This window comes from Trachymyrmex cornetzi, unplaced genomic scaffold, assembly GCF_001594075.2.
Source record: "Trachymyrmex cornetzi isolate Tcor2-1 unplaced genomic scaffold, Tcor1.1 scaffold383, whole genome shotgun sequence".
NCBI lineage: Eukaryota > Metazoa > Arthropoda > Insecta > Hymenoptera > Formicidae > Trachymyrmex > Trachymyrmex cornetzi.
Window position 1 is genome coordinate 35,336 of NW_017298564.1, and position 26,703 is coordinate 62,038.

The 26,703-nt window shown below is 37.9% G+C and overlaps 1 protein-coding gene across 1 annotated transcript in view; it reads right to left on the bottom strand.

The window, feature by feature from the left end:
- Nucleotides 1-3,414: 3,414 nt before the first annotated feature.
- The window catches only part of LOC108763779 (hormone receptor 4-like), a 62,556-nt gene continuing 39,267 nt past the window's right edge, over nt 3,415-26,703 (bottom strand). The window contains exon 4 of the mRNA XM_018511649.1: nt 3,415-3,792. Coding sequence (XP_018367151.1) covers nt 3,415-3,792 — 378 coding nt within the window. The remainder of the gene's footprint in view (nt 3,793-26,703) is intronic.

Genomic DNA, 26,703 nt, shown 5'->3' on the forward strand with positions numbered 1-26,703 from the left:
GAAGTGTAATATATCATTTAATACGCCATTTTATTCATACGGATTCGAGAGATCGGCAGTATTATTCCATTTAATTACAACTAATATAAGAACAATCTTATTTGAATTGGTAACACGTTATTATTTCGTCTTTTTACGAATATTATGACGATGAAGTAACAGGTATAATGATAGTATTATCATCGATATTACAATAATTATATTCGTAATAGTCATAATAAAAATGCTGATCTCGAATGATATGAATAAAATGGCGTGTTAAATGATATATTGCACTTCTTCTATGATACAATCGTCGACCAAGAGCGCGGCAAAGCCGACCGTAAAGCCCGACGTGTTGCTCAACGCGAGATTTCGAGGGTCACCCTATGTGAGAGGCGCGAAGGAAGCTTTGTGGGTACGAGAATGGTTGCGGGAAGTGTCCGGTGTGTTCGGGAGCGGCCGTCCGAGAGCGGATGGTCACCCTGTTTCAAAGGGTCATCCATTGGCTCGCTCTCACTTAGCATAAAAGGGGTAACTAGCAATGCCCGTTGCCATAATGGAACGAGTGTCCCATGGACGTATAATTAGGCGCGCAGTCCATGGGAAATTCGGACCCCATTCCGACGTTTTGGCCAGTCGGTCTGAACGTTTTCGCATAAGCATTATTAAAAGATAGGGTCATCCTCGCAGAACAAAATCGCGTAGTGTCGACGAGCAGTTGTCAAACATCGAGAAATATGATACGCGCGAAATAAAGGGCCACGATGGAGAGGCGCCAATAAAATCGCAGATACTCTATCTCGTCTATCTGATGACGTAAAACGGCGTTTTAATCCTTTCATCGATGTTTCCTCCTTCGTTCGTTCATTTACGTTGCGTTTTTTATGCAACACGTCTCACGCTGCGTTATTGCGATGAGGAACACAGAAGACTGACAGCGATGTAGACATACCGAAGAGAATGCAGTATTAATAATTGAACATTATCAACTGTCGTTGGGAAACGTACCGTTCCTCGTTACACGCCGATCTGTTTGCTTAATGGCTTGATAACTACTCGTTTTAAGACGATTATACATTTATGAAAAAAAAAACCGCTGATCATGTAACGAGAAAATTAAGGACACGACAATATTGCTAGGCACAGCTACATTCCAGATAGTCGGCAATAAAAGAATATCTATGGAAAACTTTTCCTGGGAAACACTGACTTCGATATTGCAGGATTTGTTTGAAGAAAATAATCATCTGAACGATGTTTCGCATTGCAAGGTTAAAGATGACACAGAATTATCATTAATAGTCAGTCCACGTGTAAGAATACGATTTGCATATCTGTCAGATGCTCTGTGATGAAAGATGTTGTATGATGAAAATCTTATCGAAACATCAATTTCGATTAAAACTGATTTATGATGTATGTCCCCAAAGCTGTTTAAATTAAAATTTAATATAGCAAAGTCTAATGATTCAATTGCGTATTACAATAATTTCAATATGATTTTAACGATATTTTCATCAAAGCTTCCTATTCTTTTTAGTGAAGCCAAATTCGTTCCAATCATAATAAAATATTTTATACAATTATTAGACAGTATATTCTCTTAAGTAGTTTCTATATAATTAAGAAATTGATAAATAAGTTTATCGCTGGAATGTTTGTTGAATGCTGAAGTGAAATCGACATTTTATAAATATCAACACTCTCTCTCTCTGAATGTTATTATCAACTTATCAAAATTTACTAGCGAATTTGCTGGGCATTTCCCGTGAATAATCAATTATCAATCGTACGTTATATAGACCATATCGCAAAACATCGAAAGGAATGCTGTCCTGATAGCGCCGTCCGAAAAGAATATATGCGAGCCTCAAGGCCGATTGAAACGCACACCTCCTACTCGCGTTGAAATCACCAGACGTCGAGTCTTAGGCGTTGAAAGTATAACACCGGTATGAGAGACACAGAGAGAGAGAGAGAGAGAGAGAGAGGGTTCGATATCCATTTTTATATATATGGAAGAACAACTTACGGTGAGTCAGAGTAATTGAGAGAAATGCAAATGATTTCATCTCATTAAATAAGTCATCACTCTTAACGGTTCGTAACAATTATTTGATTCTCGACTGAAGAGCATATCACTTATCGCGTTTTTGTTTCTGACGTAAGAATTAATTCAATCGACGCGTTGCCGTCGTCGCAGATACGCGGCAGCGATTATTTTCGCGTGTCTACAGTATATCCCGGGATCTATATATAAACTCACCGAAATTGTACCGGTTTCTCGATCCCTCCTCCAGACCCTCGTTCGTGCGAGCTGTTAATTTATTCCCGATACCGATATACCGGCGCGGTCCTATCGAGAGAAAGAGAGAGAGAGAGAGAGCGAGAGAGAGACAAATCCGGTGCGCCTACGCGCGCGCGCCCATCGAAATCCCAATTCAATCGAAGGCGAAGACTCACGGGTGCGCTTTATCGGGCGAGTGCTGTCAACGGGTCCAAGTGACACGTCCGGCCGCAGGCAGGGAGATCGTGAGATGTATCCCGCTGGATATCCAAGTGGACGATACCCCCGAGATATGCGGTGATAGCACGAGTCTGATAGAACTCCGGAAAGAAAAAAAAAAAACAGATCTCGGATACGCGCACTCACACCACTTTCCTGTTTCTTTCAGGTAAAGGAGCACTCCGTAAAGGTTTTTCGTTCACCCGCGTGTTCTCTTTTACCCTCCCTCACTTTTCTTTCTCTCTTTTTTAATCGTTTTCGGATCACAGTCGTGTTTCACGTGGCATTCGCACAATCGAAAAGTCTCTCACGTAGGATCGGCAAGATGACCGGCGATGGATTTTTTGAGCTCGCGAGTGGACTCGAAGCTCCTCCTCGTCGGTGATTTTCCGCGGACTGGCTCGTCGAGTCGTGGCGCGTATTCATTAATATGATAATCATCCAATACGTATACGATGCCTCTCGATGATCGCCCTCGTCGCCGTCATCTTCGTCGTCTTCTTCTTCGTCGTCGTCGTCGTCGTCGTGATCGACGACGGCGGCGCCGCGCAAAACACCATCATAAATCTGAACGAGATCGCGTTCGCGTACAATTTCGCTCGCAATCGATGAGACGAAATAGAAAAATAGGAAAATGATGAAATGTACCGCGACAAACGCACCGCGCACGTTGAAATCACTCGCGATGGAGACTCGCGGCTCGATTATTTTTTTCAATTCGCAAAATTGTCACACGGGGAAAAAAATTAATTTTCGCGCACTTGTGATTTTACGAGTGATAAAAAAAGAAAAAGAAATCCTTGTCCCTTCTCTTCCTCTTTACCAACTTCTTCCGCTTCACGTTGACTCGTGTCCGCACTTTTCTCTACCTCGACACCGTCACTCTCCGTGTCTCAACACGTTTTCACGTATCTCCGGTCATTTCGTTATCGCGCCTCCGCCTTCGCCTTCCATCTCATTCTCCGTCCTTCCTCGTCCTCTCCTTCTTCTCCACCTCCGCCCCCACCTCCTCCTCCTTCCTCCTCCGCCTCCGTTTCTTCCTCTTCCACCTCCAGCTTCTCCACCTTCCACCAGCGGAGATGACTCGTGCTTGCCCGTCCTCTTTCCTCTTCCTCTTCCTTCCTACGCTTCTCTTCCTCTTGATCCCGCACGATCGAACAACCACCAGGGCAACCGATAACCCACTTGGTCCCGCTGCGGTGGCCGCAAACGGTGGTGCCGTTGTACGCGTCGACTAATTTTCGGACGAACTTTCCGGTTCGGTGTCTTGTATTGGACTGTGCAGAAGTGGCACCTTCCAGTTTCTGAACTTACATCTTGTCAGGTAAGTGTGAGCTTTGCCCGCGCGGTCCCGGGGCGGTGGCGCGCGTGTGTGCGTGTCGCGTGTACGTATGTACGCCTCGCGTGCGTGTTGCGTGTGCGTGCGCGTGTGTACACGTGTATGCGTGTCGCGCCGCAGACCCGCCTCTTTCCCCACTCCATACGCGGTTCTCTATCTCGCCTCTCTCTCTCTCTCTCGCGCCCGCGTGCTCTCGATCGCCGCCATACGAGAGTGTGATAGCAATGCGCTCCCTCGTCGAATGTGCGTGTGCGTCGTGTGCGTGTTGGCTGCCGCGCTGCGGACGCACGCGAATGTACGGGTTACCCCCGTGTGTCGCCCGTAGACGACGACGACGACGACCACGACCACTGGTAGCTTCCAGGTAGACCAGCGTAGAGACGTTCCTCTTTTTCTCTCTCCTGTTCACGTTTCTCGCCTTCTCCTCGTCCTCCTAACTCTCTAGATATCCCCCCTCGATGTTGGTTTTTTTTTCTCTCCACTGCGCGTTGTCTCTCTTTCCTTCTTTCTTACGCCTCCCGCTTAGTTCTCCCGCGTGAGTGCGTGCGTGACTCTGCCGATGCGCGTAGAGGACATTTAACGTATCGCGATCGTGTTTTATCCCTACCAGTTACGTTCCGGGAGAGAGGTAGAAAAAGAGAGAAAAGGAGAGGCCGAATGAGGATTTCCTAGGATTAGATACGCTGTAAGGGTTGTCGAGGGTAGTTGTTTATGTAATATTCTCTTTCGGGGGTAGTTCTGGTCCTCGATCGGCAAAGTATTGTTTTGCACGATGTCATCTATAACTTTGAGTATTTTATGTTTATGTCATATTAATTAAAATGTGTAGGAAATATAAGAGACATGTGTGAAACTTGAGAGACGATAATTTGCTTGAGCACAAATCGAGACTTGGAACGCTTGATGTTGTTATATCACTGTTGGATCTCATGTTGCGCATCGCGTTAAACGAGTAGTTGCGGATTAAATAAACTTGTCTCCTCGCCGAATATATTTAGCATATTTTCGATGACAGCGATAAGAAAATATAAATCTAATGTTGAAAGTCTCACATTCGAGGATTTGCATATTCATAAAACAGCGTAAGAAAATAACAAATTCTAGTTTTCTTAAGGTAATTAAAAAAAATCCTTGATTTTTTTTTTTTAAATAGATGATACGTTACCTGTTAAAAAGAGAAAGTTTGTGTTTATGTTTTGCGACATTTTTCAGAATAAAAATTTTTATATTAACCACCTGAATTCTCCGTAACGTATTGGATGTGTATATTGCATCATTTAAAAGAGAACACAGTGCACCTGTATATACATCGGAGTATATCAGAATATATGAAACGCACGAACAATACAGTCACTTTTTCATTCATGTATTACCTTTGATTAACTGACTCAAAGTCCGATATCTTTTTTTTTTTCGCCTGGATGCAATCTTCTTTCACAACATTTCAATTTCGACGTTAATTATCTTGGTAACTATATTCAAAATTAAAATCCAGTTGAAGTTCATTTGAAAGTGACTTGAGAACAAGGTTGTCTTAATTTGCCAGAACCTCTTCATCCTTGAACGCTTATAACGCAAAAACGCTGACGCCTTCTGGGGCATCCCGCATGGACATTATAAGCGTCCGGCGATGAAGAAAGAGAAATCCCCTTGACGTTTTAATATTGTCCCCCCTGGCACGAATAAATCGCTCGTCCGAGAACAACCGCAGGCGTGGAAAACAGATCCCCGGTATCTCGGACTTCTTTTTTCTCCGAGTGGAAACTCGTTGAAAGTTTCACCGAGATGTCAACAGTGGTTACTCTTCATTATGTCGCTCCAGTATTCCGATTGAAAGATCTTCGACAGTATGGATTCTCAACATTTTTCCCCATCTACTTGCTCGACGTTTTATGAACGTGCAAGACGTGATGAAAATTATGGTCTTTAATCACTATCTTTTCTGGTGGAATGAATGATTCCGGCGTGTCCTTCCTGAGAAGGTTTTTCTTCCGAATAAACATGATACGTCTGCCTCGTAAAAATTTTAATTTATCGTCGAATCGAAATTTCATGGTGCATATCTCTCTCGACGACGCGACTCGACTGATTGTATCATTAATCGCGTCTGCGTTAACATATAAAAATAACCGGGATTGACGTTAAAGGCCTGCGGACATTTTGCAAGCGGATGCAAATTTCATGTCGGTATTAGCGTGAATTTTGAACGTTAATTAAATCGCCGATTTTGCAGCAGAGAACCTCCGGCGTGGAAAACGCCGGATTCCCGTTTCTCGTTATTTCTCTTTTTCTCGTCTTTCCTCCACTTCCTTTTTCTTTTTTTTCACGAACTCTCTCAATCGACGACGGGGGTAACGGAAGCCGGTCGTCGAGAGTTTCACCTCGGGCTTCTCCATCGGCTATTTTAACGAAGCCGAAGAGAGCGCCCCGAAGTTCATGGAGGTGCAAATAAGAGGATAGTTTCACGACCGGCTCGTCGTCAGCCGTCCATTTTTCCATCTTCGGTCGTCCGCGTTACGCCCATAAGTGATCCCGAGTGTCGATCTCATACCTATAACGAGACTGATCGAGTGCGCCGCCCCGATTCGAGAGATTCGCGCGATCGTGCTCGCACGCTCGATAAGAAAAGACGAGACGACGACAGAGGGAGAGAGATTGAGAGAGGGCCGTAAATAGGTATTCTGTTAATCAAGCGAAATCCCGGCGTTCGAACCAGTTTCGTTAATGAAGCGGTGACATGATATCTATTAAGGCGAGAAATTTTATGCCTGCGCGAAATTCGCGGCTCTCGATTCGCGGCTGCCGATAGCGGGGAAAAAACGATCCAAATCGATAATCGATTGGAAAATAGTCGCGAACGTTCTGCCATTTCATTCTATGAACCACCGCGTTTGAGTTATTTTTACTAATGCGATCTTTGTTACTCTAATTCTTTTATATATACTTAATGTTTAGATATGATATAGAGACGATTTGCTGGTATCAATAATAAGAGAGAAAGATAAATTCATAGAAGCTAAAATATAAAGTCGTGATAATATTTAAAAATAGATAATAATTTTATGATAAAATAAATTAAAAATATGTAATGTCATGTTACAATTCTATCTCATAGAAATAAATCGGTATTAATTATCTCGTGGAATTTTATTCTTTCTGCAATAAAAAAACATTTATTTATAGAAATATAAATCTTTCAAAAATTGTTAATTATTTTGTAAAACATAAAAAATATTACGTGTACAGATTCTGCTTTCATACAGATAGTTATATTAGCAGTAGCCATATTTCTTATAGTTTTTGCAAAAATTGTAAACAAATTAATATTTAATTATTAATTAAATCACTATCATGTAAAACAGATTGTGCTTTAAATGCGCATAATGTCACGTGTAAACAAGTACAGGCACAATTTTTAAGTAGTAAAAGCAGACGCTGGCCAGCCAGCGCTTACATAATAATGAAGAACATCTGTCGATAATGAATTTTTTTTTATTTACTGTGCATAAATATGATTTCTCACCGTTTTTAAATATTAAAAATCGCGCGAGCAAAAGCACGTCGAAAAATACGATATCACATCTTAAAAAAAAAAAAAGAAATACTTCTCGTAAAAATATATTCTACGTAATTATAAAATATAAATTAAATACACAACACATATATTTACATTTAATTAAATGTACTCATCATTTACAAAGTTTACATTAAACAGTCTTGAAGAAAAAAACGAAAATCTAGAAACCACTTGCGATCTATTCAAGATTCATCCGTTTAGACCCTTTCCTTCACTGAAAAAAAATATAATCAATTTTAATAAATATTTAGTTCAATATATACTGCCAACTAAACATTTACTTACAGTAAATAAATATTTGTTCAGTAAAAAAAAATGATTGTTAAATCAAATTACATTTCTTGTATCAAATAAATTAATATATCTTTATATTTAATAAAAATTTAGTTGGCAGTATTCAACTAAATATTTATGAAAATTGACTATATTTTTTTCAGTATTGAATTCATCACCTATCTAGATGGTAGAGAGAAAATTGGCGTGCAATGTTCCTTCTCAAACACGTTCTTATATACACCGATATTTCAGCGTTAATGAAATTAACATATCTTTCTCCGTCCAAAACACAAGTCCGTTAAAATACAAGTGCGTACGTTGTAAAAAATTCGACGGCTTTCTGTCATCCTTATCTTATTTTTTACCATTTTCATCAGGTAGGACTCATGTGATTCAAACATGTGTGAAGCAGCGCGTTTCCCTCGGTTGCGTTGCGCGATTTATCGGGTCTCTTTTCGAATTCTTATCGCGCTTCATAAAAACGACGTCGCGCGTTATGGTTGTGGCGACGACGCGCGACGGCGGAGGCCGGGACACATATAACAGTGAATTGTCGTTACGTTTGTCATTGTCGTGGTAAATAAAAGGCCACATCGTATCTGCTGCCGAGAAAAAGAGAGAGAGAGAGAGAAAGATCTACCGCAGATATCCTCAGGTAAACGAGTATCCACTCGCGTCTACCGCGACAGTAATGTCGGGACGAGCTCTTTTATTAGCCGGCCGTCTCGGTCTACCTTCCCTCCTTCGTACCCGCTTGTCGAAAACCTTCCTCTTCGCGGCATTCAGACTACCGATATACGCCGTAACAAATTCTGATGAGAAGCATATTTTTGAGTATATTGCACTTTAACTTCCGTGTACCATTGCAGTCCAATTTTCTTTTATAACACGCATATTTCTGTGTGATAAAATATTAATATTCGAGCGTAAGGAATATTAGAATTTAGAAGTTCTAATACTTTAATATAGAACAAATGTATATCAAATTTATTTTATACCTATACCTATATCGCAATTTTCTCGAAACTTTCCTTTAGAGATAACGATATTTTATTATTTTTAGAAAGGAGGGTTTTGCTAAAAGCAAAAATTTAGCTAAAACAGATCTAAAAATAATTTTATTGAACCATTAAAATAATTGTAGGACACTGAAACTGGTTACTAAAATGTCAAAATTTTTTCCTCGTTTATCATGCTTGAAATTTCTATACGTAATTATTTTGATAGTCCAACAAAATTATTTTCAGATCTGTATTTAGTTAAATTGTTAGATAATTCAGCAAAATTGTTTTCTATATTACATTTGCTTGTAATACTACGGTCATTTCTGGAAAGCATCGACAAAATAATGCGAGGCATAAATAATTAGATTCGAGATGATCCGGAAAGCTCCGCAGAAATCTCAATTGACGTAAAATAAAATTATATGAGATGCGAAAATTACGGTACAGTAATTGCGAGGAAATTCCACTGAACGAGACATGGCGTAACGCGACGTTACACACATTACACTATCGCATTATATAAATTTATAAAGGGCAAATGCATTCGCGAAGTGTGTTTTACGTAATGCACCGAGCGTGCACCGTGCAGTGCTATGATTTCCGGTTGATCGCTTCGAACGAATAATGCCTAAATCAAACAGTCACTTTCGCGAAGACAAGCAGTGGAAAAGTGTGTACTCGAAAGGCGAACGTCTCGCGTGCCGGCAGGTGCTTCGCTATGTATAATATTAAATCGATAATACCTACATACGCACTGAGAGAAAAATGTTTTGTATTTGTAACTATAATTATACACAGTAAAAAATCGTGCGTCCATATGTAGAATTTTTCTTGTGTTACCACAATTTGATTATAACTTCAATGCAAAATTAACATACAACTGATATGTTATTATTTTTGTAATATTTTGATGTGTTAGATTCATGTCACCTTTCTAACTTGACATTTGCTTATGTCAATTAAAAATGGAATATTATTTTGAGTGTTTTTAACACAATTGCTTCAATTAATCTATATATCTCAAAGTCAATTTAACATTTAAGAATTTTTTCATTCACATTATACGAACAAAAATGTTTTATTAACATTTTCTTACGAGTTACTGCAACTACTCTTCTATATACTCTACTTATTTTATATGTTAGTTTTAAATCATCCTTAAAGTCAAAATAACAAATATAAATGTAAAGTATTGTGTCAATTATTTAACATTACTAGGTCGTTAATAACACAAGACGAATGAGTTATTTTAACTTAAAATTTAGAGTGGATCTCCTGGGACATGTAAAAAATGTTAAAATTAACATTTTCTTTTTTACTGTGTAGTAATATGTAATTATAGTTACAAATACCAAACATTTTTCTCTCAATGCCACTGTTAACAATTTCTGTTGTAAACTTCCAAAAGTGTTGGAAGTTTTTACCCAACAAAAATGCGCTGTAAATTTAAACAACTACGTTGTAAAATTACACAATAACATTTTGTAATAAAGTATGCGCAAATCTATAACGCACATGCGCGTCGCGCTAATTTTCTAAATTCTCAAGCAAATTTCTATTGTGAATTTGCAAATATTGTGAAATCACAGCACGTTACATAATTTGTACATTTACTGCACATTTTTATTGTAAGAGTATTGTGTACAGATCCGGAGCGGTTCTGAATTTCAGACAAGAATAGGATCAATGATTTATATTATCGATACGAAGCTGTTTTCTGGTGATATACCAGTAATTATACGTCACGCTATAATTGACTTGATGACTCGAAAAACGCGCTATCTCACTGTGTTTTTACTTGTAGATTCGTATCGTGTGAGATAGTGAAAAGTGCGTTGTCACTTTATATACACACAGATTGAATCAAAATAAAATGAAAATAATATGTATAATTTAGTACATCTTATAATAAGGGTACACAGAAGAATTAATGTGTAATTGAATGTTTTATTACTTTATACATAGGAATCACAACTAAAACTAAACTTAGAAAGAAGTAAAATGAATTTAATTGCATATGAAACTGGCTTTAATTTACGTATATTTCAGTGCTTCGATCTTTTACTAAATCTGATGTCTACACAAAATCGACGCTTTCGTCATTAATTTATCAGCTTCCGCAGTTTCTTTTCATGCTTTTCGAGATAAGAAACGCTGTAGCTCGTAGCCGCGAAGAAGTGGGGAGCATATAACCCGTGCAAATTTAGTGTTCCGCTTTAATCTACGTTTATACTCGGCTGTATTCTCTCTCTCTCTCCTTTTCCCTCTTTCATCCTCCTCCCGTTCCCGCTCACTCGGCTCCGTCGCATTTCGCGCCTCCCTTTCTCGTTTCGCTGTTGCATCGTTTAATCTGCATGCCGCGTGCGTTTACGCCGTGAATAAGGCGCATCGGGAACGCCCCGTGTGTACGCACTCGAGAACACTTTTAATGGGCCCGCACCATCGACGAGAGCCGGCTGAGCATTAAAACAAATCTCTACCCCGCGAACGGCGACGATACCTATCGGCCGTACGTTGCACCGGTTGTTCGTGCGATAGTGCGATGCGAATACCATTCGCGTAGACATTCCCGAGCTCAGAATCCGGCCAGTGTGACAGGCGATTTGTTCCGTCGCTCCGATTGGCTCTGTTATGTCCGATAATTTAATGATAAGACTTTGCAATTCTCTTCTATTTTTACGATCTGATTTAAACATTATGCAATTATTTCTTGACACGCGTTATTTAACATTTTTAATTAAAAAAAAAAAAAGAAAAAAAGAATGATATATATTGATTTTAATTGACTGAAAATGATTTATATACATATGTATATTGTGAGGAAAAAAACTCGACTGATTGGCCAGATTCTTCCGTGCCTGTAGATCCGCGTGTGAACACGGAATGCAGCACGACGGTATCATTGTCCGATATAGCATTTAAATATTGCCTACTGTACTGTAATTACAGTGTTCGTACCGTGATTTCGTCATGGTGCACCGTGCAGCTTTTCATAAATTATAGCACGGTCGAACTGTGACTTGTAATTTGGCAAATTGCTATTCTCCATGAAAGATCGACACGTCGTTCATACACGTCGATTACCGATCGATTGTCGATCGTTGATTAACGATTTCTCGCGACCAATTTCCGCTTTGTCCGCTCTGACTGTAATTAATAGTCAGCCATTTGTCCTCTGCATTTTTGTACCACCTATACAATTTTTTCTTTTTCGATGGTATATAGTAGCAATATTTCGCAACGTCGTTTCCATTGTACTAGAATTTTGTTTCGAAACGTTGGCAATCCTGATGTGGCTAGTGTTGATCGACATTTTGAAGAGAATACACGCACAAGTTTATTGGAGAATTTTTAATTATTGATTACAAACTCGTACGAGGACTATCCACACGCCGCCCGTAAACTTTCCATACTGCGTAATTAGATGGAAATTAGATAGTTTATATTTACCAGCAAGTGGCAATTACCGTCAATGATTTACGCATTTTTCTTTTTTTATAATTACATTTGCATTAAGGTCATCGATCGGATTTCCTCATTTTATTAGCGACCGTTGGATGGTGCAAATATTAGGCATTTTTAGGTGTCCTAACGCAATCGAAAGATGCGTCACGAATGGGTTCACATAAACGATCAGTACGATGAGATAGCGGAAATTCATATCCCCGGCATACATTCTGCGTTAAATGCATTCAGTTCTTAAGACCTTATTTTACTACGTGCACACATATTTTCTTCTTACTATTACAAGAAATAAATAAAAATCAAGCTTTAGCTTTTTTATTATCCTGCTCGATTTAATCCTAATGCAATGTACATGAGTTTCATTTTCATTATTCTTATTCTTTTAGACTTAGGTTGTACTTTATTTCCACTTTTCCTCAAATGTTTATTGCACTGTCTCTCTAAAAACATACGCTGAAAAAACAGTTTTGCGGAAGTATCTAAAAATTTAATTTCAATACAGATGTAAAAATTAAATTTATGAGCTATCAAAATAATTATGTAGGATATTCAAGATAATAGGGAGTTTTTGCAATAATGTGAATTCAGATACGGTGAACGCTAAAGTTACGTTATCCTTTTCTTAATTAGTTGTTAAGAAGAAGATAACCTGACTTTAGCGTTCACCGTATCTGAATAAACGGTATTGTAAAAACTTCCTGATGATTGTTAGAATATCAAAACTTTTTGCAGCATATTATTCGTTAGTTTCCTATGTAATTACTTTGCTAGCCGAATGAAATTATTTTCAAATCTGTTTCTAGCTAAAATTTTTAGACATTTCAGCGTTCTCTCCATATATAGATGTATTCGATGTATAAATGTATGTGCAAGTATTAATGTATTGAGCTCAGATCGATCCATAGATTCGCTAAAGTCAAATTATGCGAATCAACTGCATTTTACAGGAACAACGTACACAAATACACACACAGAGAAAAAAATGTCTATAAACATAAAAGGGATTACAAAATTTAATTATAAAATGTGTTTGTTGTTTGTAGCAAACAAATTTGCATATTTGACAAATATTTTGCATTTGTTATTTGCAAATAAATTTTGTAGCGAGTACAGAAAAGGATAAATATTTGTTACACCTGCAAATAATTTGCGATTCCTACATTTGCAAATAAATTTGCGTCGTAGTATTAGCGTTCGTAAGAAACTTTTTCTCTCTGTGCAACATGTTAGAATCGCACCGGTCGTATTTAACTCTAAATCGAAGATGAGAGTATCCATTGTCGCTAATATTACCTCGCGTTGTGGAGAAGATGTTCGACACTTATAGCCAGAGCCGTGTATTGCTATTCGTTAGCCGTACCATACGTATATTTCTCGCACAGGGCTTACAAGCGCCGAGTAACTAGATTGAAATTGAGCAGCTCGTGTACGCTGTTATCTCCAAAGTATTAGGAGATGCTTATGCACGCATAGGCACAAATCAGTTTTACATAACAACGACGCCGATTGTAACGTCGAGAGGAACACGACTAATACGCGTTGCGGCCGTACACGTTTATGCATTTAATTTTCATTCGTAACATATCGGACCGCATACATCAGTGAAACGTTAAACTGTACAGATAGTATAATTATTGACCGGTATATGAGAGAAGTCATACGTTTACGAGCGAGTCGCCGTTAATGATTACACGAAGTTACATGCGTAAGTAACATTTAATTCGTTGGAAGCTGCTGAAGTTTATGCCCCGCAGCCTCCGAGTATTAATTACGTTGATAAAATACAGATATTTTTATTTTTCTCTTTTGCAGTCGCGTAGCTCGCGCGAACGCGAATTATGAGTGCTATGTAATTACGGTAAACTGTATTCGCGCATCGAGTTACCGACTGAAAACTTTTAATATGGTCCGCGCTACAGGTGCATCGTTACGTGCATTAAGATAAATCTTTCTTCCCGTACAACGATATCTATCGATGATTGCCAGAGCTTTCGCGAATCTTGTAATCTACGAATATATCACATGATATGGAATTACTAGACGTCCTATTTTCATTGGGAAAGCAATCTTTTTTCAAAACTGACGTTCATCTGCAGTCTCGTCCTCTTAGTTAACTCTCTTATCCGGATAAAGTAAATTAACCGGACACATCTCGCGGCAGTATAAAATTACTGTCTAAACTAAGATGATAAAAGTGTACGGTCTTTTTTTTTTTATCAAACATGATGACGAGTACCACGTAATAGAGACTCTATACGAAAGCAAAGCCGATCCTCGCGGCTGCACATTATCCTGGATATCACGATGTAACGAACAATTTCAATCACTTGGAATTTTACCGATAAAATCGCTAGAAGTTATTATATTATTATTATTATTATTATTAATGCAAATGGCGCGTTATTACGGCGAGGTAAGAGGGCGTCGATGCGCGTATCGCCGTTGCTTTATTAATGCTCTTGTATCATTTTATATAATCGAACGATGTCGGGGAACAATACGCGCGGTCGAAGCCTCTTATTAATTACGGCCGTTCTTACAAGAATTCTCCTCTCAATTAACCGAGTATGCATTAAAAGCAAGCACTTATCTTCCCTTCTCTCATCGATAGATAACCAGAGAGATTGACGATGGTCGCGCGGTATTCTGTGGATCTACGATTCAGGTGGATACTCTGCGATAGGCAAAAGTTCATCGGCCCGTTGTCGTTGTAACATCGTGCCATATGTCTACGAATGCGTATGAGCTATCAATTTATCGGCAAACTCTCGAGCAAGGCTCTCTCTACCGTTGCACGGTTATGCAAGCGTAATTTGATTACGGAAATTCAATATTATCGCTCGCAAAGTAAATGAAGGGACAACGTTAATACCTTAATGCGCTTCTAGGAGATGAAAAAGTAATTAATTAAAATTAACAATACTTTTGTGAGTAGTATCTTAGAGAGGATGATTACAGGTACTTCTTTAGACATGGATTTTCTTGCGTTGAGAATCTCTGTGTTTGAATAGTCTTTGTATCATTCATTCATGCTTAGCATGGAGGCAAACTATATTGTCTATATTTATTTTGTTTTATCGTAATTTAATTTTGCATTTTTTATAATTAGTAGGAAGATTAATGCAATTATAGAGTTATTAGTCGTTCATAAACACGTCGCTCTCTTCTCTAATTCAGTCTTATTAATTATGCAGGGTGGCATTTTAATTCTCATTAACATTAAAAAGAAACTTCAGTATTTCTAATTTCAATGGAGCTTCAAAAGCATATATAATTATCTTCGTGAAAGCGAATATGAATCCCGCTTTGTAATTAATAAATTACCGTATGTGTGTGTCTATTGCATATTTTTTACAACTTATCAAATAAAGTCATTAGACGTTAAAGACAATCCATTATATTCCCGCAATTTTATGTCTTTTTAAAAATAAACATAAAAAAATATATTTCGTATCTCCGTGAAATGAGTTCACGAATTATTTTATGGTAATGATTAGGAAAATAGATTATAAATCATGCTGAACACTTTTAATTGAGTCATTTGACCTGAGAAACTTTTGAGAATGGTAAGTGTTAAAAGAACATATTTGGAGAACCTGATCAATTTCATTATTATTACACACATTTTTTTTTATTTTTACTGTTTTTATTATGCTTTAATACTATTATGACTAATATTATTTAAAGAAAGACTTGTGACTTGAATAATTTTGCTGAAATCATGATGCTGAATCATACATTTGGACATATATGAATCATACATCTCAAAACATGAGGTACAAATTTTAAACAGATGTAAATCTTGGAACATGATATCCTTTGTAACAAGTGGCATAAATCATGTTAGAAGTGTGAGAAAAGATGCGAGTGATAGCACGTTCTGCGCTCATCCGGCACGTTTCAATCGATTCGCGGGGATAATTAACGATTAATTAGTGAAAGAACCGTACAGCAGTAAAGTTTAACATTTCTTATACAGAACGGCGTCTAGGAACTTAAAATTCTTCGACTAACGTGGCTTTCCCGCAGGATCGTTTATCGATTTAATATTACGTCCACGCGATGGATTGCAATTACGCCGCTGATGCGGCACGTATTTTTTACTCTTTAAACGAGCGGAATACAATAGACGATCGAATCGATTAATCATTAATTGGTGTTCATGTCTCGGAGGGCACGAATGAAACATTACCTTTACGGTACAGCTATGCGATAAGTTAAACCCATTGCGGATTTACAGTTAACGTATGTAAATGCAAAGTGGACTTGGCGATTATTACCGTCACGACTTCAATTTCCAATAATTCTGATTAGCAGCACTTAAATGTCAATTTACCATCTCCTTGTTATATGCTTATCTAATAATCGTAAAGTCTTGCCATTAAAAAGATGATCCCAATCGGTTCTGAATATCACACGCATGTACGATCAACATTTAAAATATTCTACCGTCGTAGTATGCGATATAAAAATAGGCGCGATCGTAACATTTCGCAAGTCTCACCATTCAACAACCGGTGATTGAACAATCGAAAGTTTGCGTGCTAAGACTTGAATGCGTTTTGTGCACAAACACAGGGTCGAATTCATTATACCGATTCTAAGCCAACGCCATTCTCTTCTTGAATGCGATATACTGTCACATCGAGTGTTATGTCGAGCATCGCTGTTCATTGTACACAACGCGATATATTGATGTTTTATTTTGCATGTGTTTTGTGACACCTATCCGAACCACACAATGTTGATCTCATGATTTTCAATGGTCTTTCATTTTTATCAGATTTCCTCTTTCATCAGTAAATATAAATTAAAGAAATAATTCAAGTAAAGGCTCTAATGAGTAAATCAAAACGTTAAAGAGAAACTTTTGAGAGCCAACACAGGTTGTAAGTATAATAATTATATATATTTTATTATAAAAGATAAATATATATTTCGATCCTAATTTGGATCCTCTGTAATATAAACTTAATCTTCATATAAAATAATAATCACAAACATCATTACGAATATCGGAGTATATAAACCAGAAACTAAATTAATGTAATTAAAGAACGATTTATTTCTATAAACTTAAAATAACTTAAAATCTAAACTTCATGTATTGAAACTCATTTAAACTCAAATTCTTTTGAAATACAAGTAGTACATGTGATTCATGTGTCCATCTTTTGTACAAAATATTGCACTATAGCTTTACATTAACATAAGTTTTTGTTTTTTTAACTATAATATATTTTTACGTAATATTAAATGGAACGAACGAAACATTATAAGAAAAAATGTTATCAGTCAAGGAAATAGTTAAAAAAATAGATTGACAATAGATTAAACTTTGTGTGTGCAAAAATCACATGTAAAACGTAATTCTTTTTTTGATATATATGCACATGATTCATGTGCCAATTTTTTGCACAAAATGCATTATACTATATCTTCTACAAAGTTCTATTGACAAAGGTAGCAATACCAATCGTCTTGATTTATCTCAATCTCTATCTCAGAAAAGTGCAACTGTTTGGAGGACGTTGATATTGATTTCTTGTTAGACATACGCTTTGTAGTTTTTAGTTTTGATGAATTAAATAAAGTGGACGGTCCAGGAAGAAACTCGAGTTTTTTGGCAGTTCTTTGTGATTTCTTCTTTTGTTTTTCGAGTTACTTTTTGTATGGACTTGTCGTTAGAATCTCTGTTTTCTGAGGCAGCTTGTCGTTTCTTCCACCAGTTGGGCAAGGCAGTGGGCAGATTTCATGGACAGTTTTAAATATCTTTCTTGATTGATTGTTTTCAACATAAATATTAATTCTTTCTGTTTCTTCTTCAGTCTCATTTTCTGATAATTGGCAATTTTTTTCTGGTATCATTAATGTATCAGCTGCTATAATGTCAGTATCGTTGAAGACATGACGATCCACCCGCCATATACTTGTAACTTTGAAGCCATTCATGATGTTGCTTACAATTGCTATTTTTTGATAGGCTTCAAAGAATAGAGCAGACACGTGGCACTCTCTTAGAGGAGGAGAATTGGTTCTGTGCCATTTTGCTACTACTTCATCGTAATATTACTGAAACAATTTGAAAATTGAGACGTCTAGAAGTTGGAGACGATGGGTGGTATGACCTGGCAATTATAATAATAGCACCCCATTCTCACATGTCAGATTGTTAACATCCAGATTTTTTGAATGCGTGGTGTGTCCGTCTAATAAAAGAATTTTATTTTCTTTGGATAGCCGTACACGTATCAGAAAGTGCTTGAACCATTTCAGAAAGAGTTCACTATTAATGTAGCCGGTCTCTGAAATTTCTACTTCCTGCAGGGGCACCGCTTGCCAAAGAAATATCCGTAGTTATTCCTTTGAAGATGATCATTGGTGGAATAAATACACCAACTGCAGTCGTACAACACATGACGGTTGTATTGAGACCTCTCTCTGCACTCGTCAAAATTCCTATACGCTTTCTCCCTTTCATTGTCAAAATTTTCGGATTTTTTTTTCCGAACCGTTTATGCAAGATTGTTAAAAAAACTTTAATTCAATTAATCTAATTCTAATAGTGTTCCAAACACGACAAATCATAGAAAATTAAGTATCTAATTAGCTATTTAACTTACATTTTTTTTACTATTCTGCTATGAAATATGTTGAAAAATAGAAACGCTATCATGATTTTTTATTTATGTAAATAACAACGCTCCTATTGCATTAAATGTTACAAATGTAACGCAGCAGCGTTGGAATACCTTAGTTTTTAAATAATCTATGAGAAAGTATATAAATACAATAATTGAATTTTTAGTGCAATTTAGAAGCCGATACGATATCGGCAACCTTATCCTATTACGATCATTATAATTTTCTGCACTTAATACAGAATCCAATTATTATAACGTATGTATTAAAATATATTATTTCATGCCATTTTAATTCGTTGCAATAAAAAAGATTCGTTACATCATTATTAAAATTTGATTAAACTTTGATTTTCTAACTTGATATTCATATATTGTATGTTTTTAAAGAACTTGTGACTCTTTCATATGCAAAACGGCAATAAAAACAACTTTGTTACTTCATTCTTATTCTTGCAACAGAAGGATCAATGAGCGAATACACCTACACTTAGCCGTTCACAGCACACCGTTTATATCGCTTGCCAATGTGCGCGCAGCTTGCAGGATATCGATCGCGATTATAGAGATCGTGGAACGGGCATAATCGACCCGACGTTTAAATAAGGTTCTATCGCTTGCCCAGTAATCGAAGTTACGAATCGGCTGATCGAAAGGTCGTGCGTGCGCGCTAATGGTAAGACACGATAAAAACATTGATATACCGTCCGGTGTGCCGGACGTTCGAAAGGCCTGCGCGTGTGGTGCAACGATAAAAAGCGTCGATATACCCTGGTAACGTTTGAAAGGCCTTTGGGTAACGCGCGTATGCTCTCTCTTTCTCGTTCGCGTACGCACGCGCGTGTTGCGCCTCTCGCGGGAAACCGCGGATCATTACGTGCGATCGTAGCACGGAGGCAGCTCCGTGACATTTGTACGGGAAAACGCACGTGTGCGCCACGACACCGATGATCTGTCATAAATAAACTTGCCACTCGGTGCAAACGCAATTCGTCGGTGCATGTCTTAAATTGTCGACTTATCGCTTACCTACTATGTTATCGTTCTCCGCTTCACGTTGCTCACCTGCGAGCTCGTTGAACGTCGCATTCGTCTCCGAGCGAACATTATCCGCGTAAGATCCAGCTGAGATAGGATTCTATTTCATATACGCCAGAGATATTTTCTTTCGCGAAAAGTAAGATATAAGCATCCTGTCTCATCATTTATAATAAGGAGGAAAAAGACAAAATTATTATTTTCGCAATTTTCAACTTTCCTGATACATGACTTTCACAAAATGATTCGTGTCGGTAGAGATGTAAGAGGAGCGACTAAGCTATGCATTAGTGGAGAATTCATATCGATATGTATTCTTGTTTTGTATTTTTATGACGTTCAAATTGGATCTTTTTGTGACGTTCAAATTGGATCTTTTTCTGACACGGTTTCTGCGTGCGTTTAAACGCCCTATGTTTTATCCACTGCATCGGCCGTAGCACATATCAAGGTGAACGCGGAACAACCGCGAGTTAAGTCCGTTCAGACGCCGTAACGTGCGCGTGTAACGCTTTAAGCCCCGTGTCACGTATTCTGGTTGAGAGACAGATTATAATATCAAAGGTAAACCGCGGTCAGACAGTCGGTATCATGCGAGAGTCGGCAACGATGAGAGAATGACAAGGATCTGACGAGTACAGGTGAAAAGAGTATTTTTTATCGTTACGGAAGCTTTCTGTAGTAATAAATTAATCAAATTCGAGACACTGAACTGAAGCGATTAGAAAAAGCGTATATTCAGGAATTTAAAAGAATTAATTTAATATATTCAACAACAAAAAAAACTCCAAAACCAGGGCGAATGAGAGTCAGCGTGGTAATTAATATGCAATCTTAATTCTTCAATCCAAAAAATTCTTTATTCCAAAAAATAGTTCGTTTCAGTTCACTTTGGAACCATCTTCAGCCAAACAAATTTAAAATATCAATCCCTTCATGTCAAGGAAAATATATATTCATTATATATATATATTAATATATTAATATATTCATTTCTTAAAAAATATTCTACACTGAAAGAAAAGGTTGGTTGCTGCAGCATCTTTCAGTGTATGATTTAAATTATTATCTCTTTTTCCAAAAAGAATTATAATTAATTTTTTTGTATATTTAAAAAGTATGTTACAGAGAATTTATAGAGTTTACACAGAGAGTTTTATATATAACTATCGTCTGTGTGTGTAAACTTTATTCACAGTTTCTGACCCTCGATATTCCCTATCTGATTCCAGAATCCATGACTCGTTATTAAAGTTGAAATATCCAAGAATACTCGCCGTCTCTCTGAGACAGAAGAGCATCCGATAATCCGATAATACCGAAGCGTTTCTATATAAGAACAAACCGCATCCGTGTAGCGTGTTACGCGTTGGATCAAAATATCAAAGGTAAATCTCGTCCGTGCTTATGAGAGGACGACGGGGCTAATTGCGCGCGAACAAGGGCAGCAACGGCCTCGCGATGCAACGAGGGTTTGACGTCGATGCGAAGAGGTAGAAACCGCGGGGTAGACGGAAAGGGGGAAAAAAATGAAAGAGAAACGAAAGAGAGTGACGAGCTAGAGGGAATCGATCGGTCATTACCATAATTTGTATATGAGTACCACCTGGAACGGTGGCAGTACCCCATGGTCAACGCTCGCAAACCTTCTTGGGACTCTTTTTCTCTTTTGATCTCTGCCCCTCGCTGTCCCTCTTCTTTTGAAGCGCGCAAGCTGCTTGCGCACGCTAAAATCGTCTTCGTGCATCCCATTAAGGAGTCTTCGGAAGGGAAAAACGCGAAAGTGCCGGCGACGTCGATTGTTCGAGGTCGCGTGCAAAGCTGCGGATTTCTGTGCCGTTTCAGCCGTGATAGATCGAACGCGAGCTTTCGCGAGTGATACTGATAAATTAGGTGCTAAGCGCGACTAAATATTAATCGTTCCGATAATTATCTTCCAGTTTGGATTATTACCTAAGGCATAATCGCGATTATCCCGGATTACACGGGAGCCGCTCCGCCTAACGTCTCCCAAGCGCATCGAAAAGCGCGCGCTCGTAACAGTTTATTACCGCTAATAACCAGTGTTACAACGTTTTCAGAAAAGAAACGCGGGCGAAGTAAGTGATACTTTTAACCGGATTTACCGCGTGCTTACGGATATATAAAGTATGAAAGAATTATTATTCAGGCGTGCGCGAGCTCGTAGAGTAGCGTGCGCGCACTCGCGCGCTAATAATGTACAAGCCCATTAAAATACCCGGCTTCATTGCATTTAAGATGATGTTCAAATTACTATGATATCGACCATTACGTTTATGCCTCTCAGCAGCGCGCGCGGCAAACCGTTATTATTAAGACATTGGTAGGCCCGATAACCGAAGCAATTTTCACTCCGACCGGGAGAGCTTAAGAGTGATCAAAAGAAGTAAGTCGCAATTCCTCTCAAAATAGCTAGAATTTACTTAAATTGCCGTCGTGGCCTTCGAGACAAACATTCGTTCTGTATATAATTCGCCGTGCATCGGTCACGCGCCATAAATCGAAAATCTCAGAAAGATCAAGGTTTCTCTTATCTCAGGCGATGTCCGAGAGGGAATTCTACGATTTTTACGACCGACGGCGAACTTCGTCCTTTTCTTTTTCCATATCTCGTCGTTATATCTTGAGAACGGTCCAGCACCCAAAGGAATGCGCGGATTAAGAATACTCGAATTAGAGAGACTTGCGTTTATTTTTATTGAAATAAAATTAACATAAAATATTTTTTAGATCGTAAAAATGAAGAAGCTATTGGAATTATGCATTAAGAAATGAATAAAAAGTAGATTGTACTGATGAATTAAATCATTGAAAAAAATGTTAGGTTTCTTTTAGTTTATAAAATATACAACAAAGTCATTTGAGTATTAAAATTAAAATCTCTTTTTTCAAGTGAGTCTTTTTTTTTGTTTAATTTCTTTCGATCAAAACTGGCAATTTTAGAAAATTAGAGATCTCGAAGGACCACGTTAATTGAAAGAAAGCATGTTACTTAAGAGTTAAATTGCTCGTCGTTGCGTTCACCGTCGCCACGACGGCTACACCTGTGCCGTCCTCATTCAATGCCGAAATCGCGACCCCGTCCTCCTCTGGCCCTCTTCTTGCCAGCGCTTTGCGGTGCACCGTTGGCTCTCACCGCGGTAAACCGAGACCTCGCTGCGATCGTATATCAATTGCTATAGCCGCATACGTACGCTGTACGAATAAATATAATTATAAGTAAGAGCAAGGCTGGACCACGCCCTGTCTCCGCTCTACTCTCTTTTTCTCTTCCCTTGCCCTCTCTCCGCGAGGCAAGGCACGCACTCCTCCTCGATGTCGTTTCTCTCTCTTTCTCTCTCTCTCTCTCTCTCTCGCTCTCTCGCTCTTTTGGTCGGCTACGCGGTTATCTCCACACGATAGATAGGCTTAGTTCAGGTTAGGTATACTTCCATTTCTCCTTTGCGCCGTTAGTACACGCGTCACGAGCACGCATACACGCGTGTCACGTTGCGTGTACGCAGCGAGATATCTGGAGGCGGATCGAGCGAGTTCCTCGGAAGGACGTCGCGAGATCGATCGCGGTTCGTCGACGATGACGCGGAGGAAGAGGAAGGGATGGAGAGAAAGGCGGGAGATTTCTTAAAAATATACCGAATACGCGCGAATATCCGCGGAGTTAACCGGACCTTTCTCTTTTGGAATTGATTGATATATATATATAAAATCTATGGAAATTTTTAATATATTCCTTCATTTCTTTCCTAATACCTTCTAATGATTAAAGTTCAGTCGAAAAGAGATTATAGATTTATTATTTCAAATTCAAATGTAGAAGAGTGGTTTTCGGTAATCATTTAAAAGGGGAGTGAAGAGAAAACAAGATTTAGATATATGACAGACATTTCGCGGACGTATATGGAGAGTTTGCCGAGCTAGACTTGGGTTAAAACTCTGGGCTACATCATAACTCATGTAATGCATTTGTCTTGTGTATGCATTAATAGTTCATCTGACGTCTTTGTTCCCGCACGCCTATTCGTGATTGATAGCATTTGTTTTTAATAGAGCGGTCAGAAATATTTCCATAGCGCGTTGCAGAATAAATATGTGTATAAAGAAAAACTTGATGTAATGACTTTCTAATGCATCATAGAGGGTTAGGAGATCTAACAAGTAGAACATATTTTGGGGTCAAATGTCACGAACGAACACGCGTTCACTCTGGCGAACTATATCTTTCATCGAGAAGCGCTTTGCTTTTGTCTGCATTAGCCACGCGATAGTTAGCTATGTATACCTCTATTATCTAAATGAATAGCTGTCATATGCACTTTATTGGACTTGCAACATTATGATGCAATTTGAACGGCTTGACCCGAGGTTGTGACTTTCTAATGTGCGAACTGTGTTGCATTAGGAGTAGATTGATTCATTCAATTGAACCTTTCTCTGTCCTGAATCTTCCTTTCCTTGTAAGGTGCTTACGCACCGCAGAGGTAAAAAAACAAGAATTGTTACATATTTAAAATCGTCGTTCTAGTATTGATAATAAGATATCGGTATTAAATGTGTTCTACTTTGGCGTTCATAACTTGCGAGCATCATTTGTCTTAATTGTTTTATCATTTGATAAACAAGAATGAAATGATTTCAGGTGCGTTACGAGCGCTAAGTGAAATGCAATCTTGTTTCATTATTTCAAACATTTGTATATATTATTTAGATTTATTTTCAGAGGAATTATTGATGTATCTAAAATGTTTTCAAGCATTTTCGAAGATGTTTTCGTCGCTTAGTGTATAATATATAATAAAAAATTATTAGCGGCAATAGAATCGCATATTATATGAACTCAATACACTGTAAGAAGTAACGTGTTTTATTCTTGTCCCCATGTTTTAAACACTTAAAGATGTTTTGTCTATTGAAAAAGTTTAAAACTAAGACATCTTTAAGTGTTTAAAAAATGGATACAAGAATAAAACATTTTAATATCTTAAAAGTAAACCCTTCTTTTTTCGCTGTAACCGTGCATGAATTGCAAATGGTCTAATTAATAAAAAAGTTTGTCATAAGCATTATAATTAATTCTGGATACGAGATAGATAAAAATGCAATGTCCTTCCAAAATATCCACTTGGTTCAGCATGTTCACTGAAGCAATCTGAGAGAAAAAATGCCACCTCTCTAAATTCTTTAGAGTGGAATCTCACTCTAAAGAGTGAAAATTAAGCCAGTCTTGAAAAAAAAGTGAGATTTTACTTTTCAGAATGAGAGTTATTCTAAAAATTTTAGAGAGATTATATTATTACCTTAAAAACTTCAGACCTTAGATGCAATCACATTTTATGGAGGGTGATAAAAAACACAAAGAGAGGAAATTAGCGAATTCGTTCTCGCACATTAAGATAAAAGAAAGCGCCCGAGGATGTCGCTACATTCTTCAAAATCGCTTTATAAACGAAGGGCGAAAGCGCTCGCGAAAATTGCGCTTTGACATTCGCAGACATTTGCAATCGCATCTTCGTTGACGAGAAGGTCCTACCGGTGATATGTTTCGCCGAAATGGCCGAACGTAACTACTTTGAATGACAATAAAGATAAAACTCGTGGCCGATGCGTCGCGGTTTATCGCTATACATAATTACCAAGGTGCATTTTATTGTCACCGATACGGTTGTGTGATTCTCAAGCTAAGTCGCGACGCAGATGCTATGGAATTTATTAAATTACATTTGAGCGCGTGTCAGTTTCCTTATGAAAATCTAAGATCTCTGATTATCTCTGAAAGTATTGAAAGGAAGAACGGCGCGAGAGTGAGACGCGTGGAATCTTCTGTGAAATGCATTCTCGTTAGCGAACTTGCTACTCTTGCTATTATATATTCTATTATATATGGTTATGCGGGTTCGAGAAATAATGCGACACATGCGTAGATAATGCTTATCGTGAGGTAATTGCAAAGCCAACTCGCCGCTGAATCGTTAAGGCTGCGACAAAGTAACTCTAAAGCTGCTTTCGTGCTTTATAAAAGAGTCTTGTGTTGCTTCATCGTTTAACTCAAATACAAATAGAAACGCGCGACGAATTCTTTTTCTTCGCACTTCGATTCTTAATATCAGTGATGCCTTTTTTAAGCGTCATTTTTGGAGGATTATTTTTAGATACAGATAAATTTTTCAGACCGCATGATATTTATTTCGTTTGTATAAAATATAAAATATAATTTATATTATATTTTCGACTATATGAGACGACAGGGCAGCAAAAAATTCACAGATGGGCCGCAAGATTACGTATCACTGCTTAGGATCATCATTTGCGTGAGAATTTTTCATATTGAAGTAGAAATCACGTATCGCTTTGAATAAATTTGCATTTATAAATTAACGTAGGAATGTGATTTGGAGGTCGATTGGCCGATTATGAAACTTATATCAAAATTAATTAATTTCGAGAAAGGGTTAATCATGTGCGATAACCTAACAATTTTGTGTGAAGATTTATCTACGCTAAACAGCAAAATTTATTTTCGCGTGGATTCTGATTACCAAACGTAGGAAACTATCAAGCTTTATGGACATATAGAATCAGATAAATATTCTGTTTTGCGCGATGAACCTCCGTTCGTCGTGTTGACATGGTTAATAAGCATTTGTACACGAGAATTCCACGGAGTTATTAAGCTTTGGAAATTGGAAGATTGAAGTATCGATTAGACGCGTGCGATATCATATAGCGAGAGACGAGTATTTCGAGTCGTTTTAAGGAGCGAGCTCTGACACGACCGCATGTTATCGTAATCACGAAGCCGTTTTAAGTGTTTTAACACCGGTGATAGAGCCTGTGATCGTTAGACTAATCCGACGAGT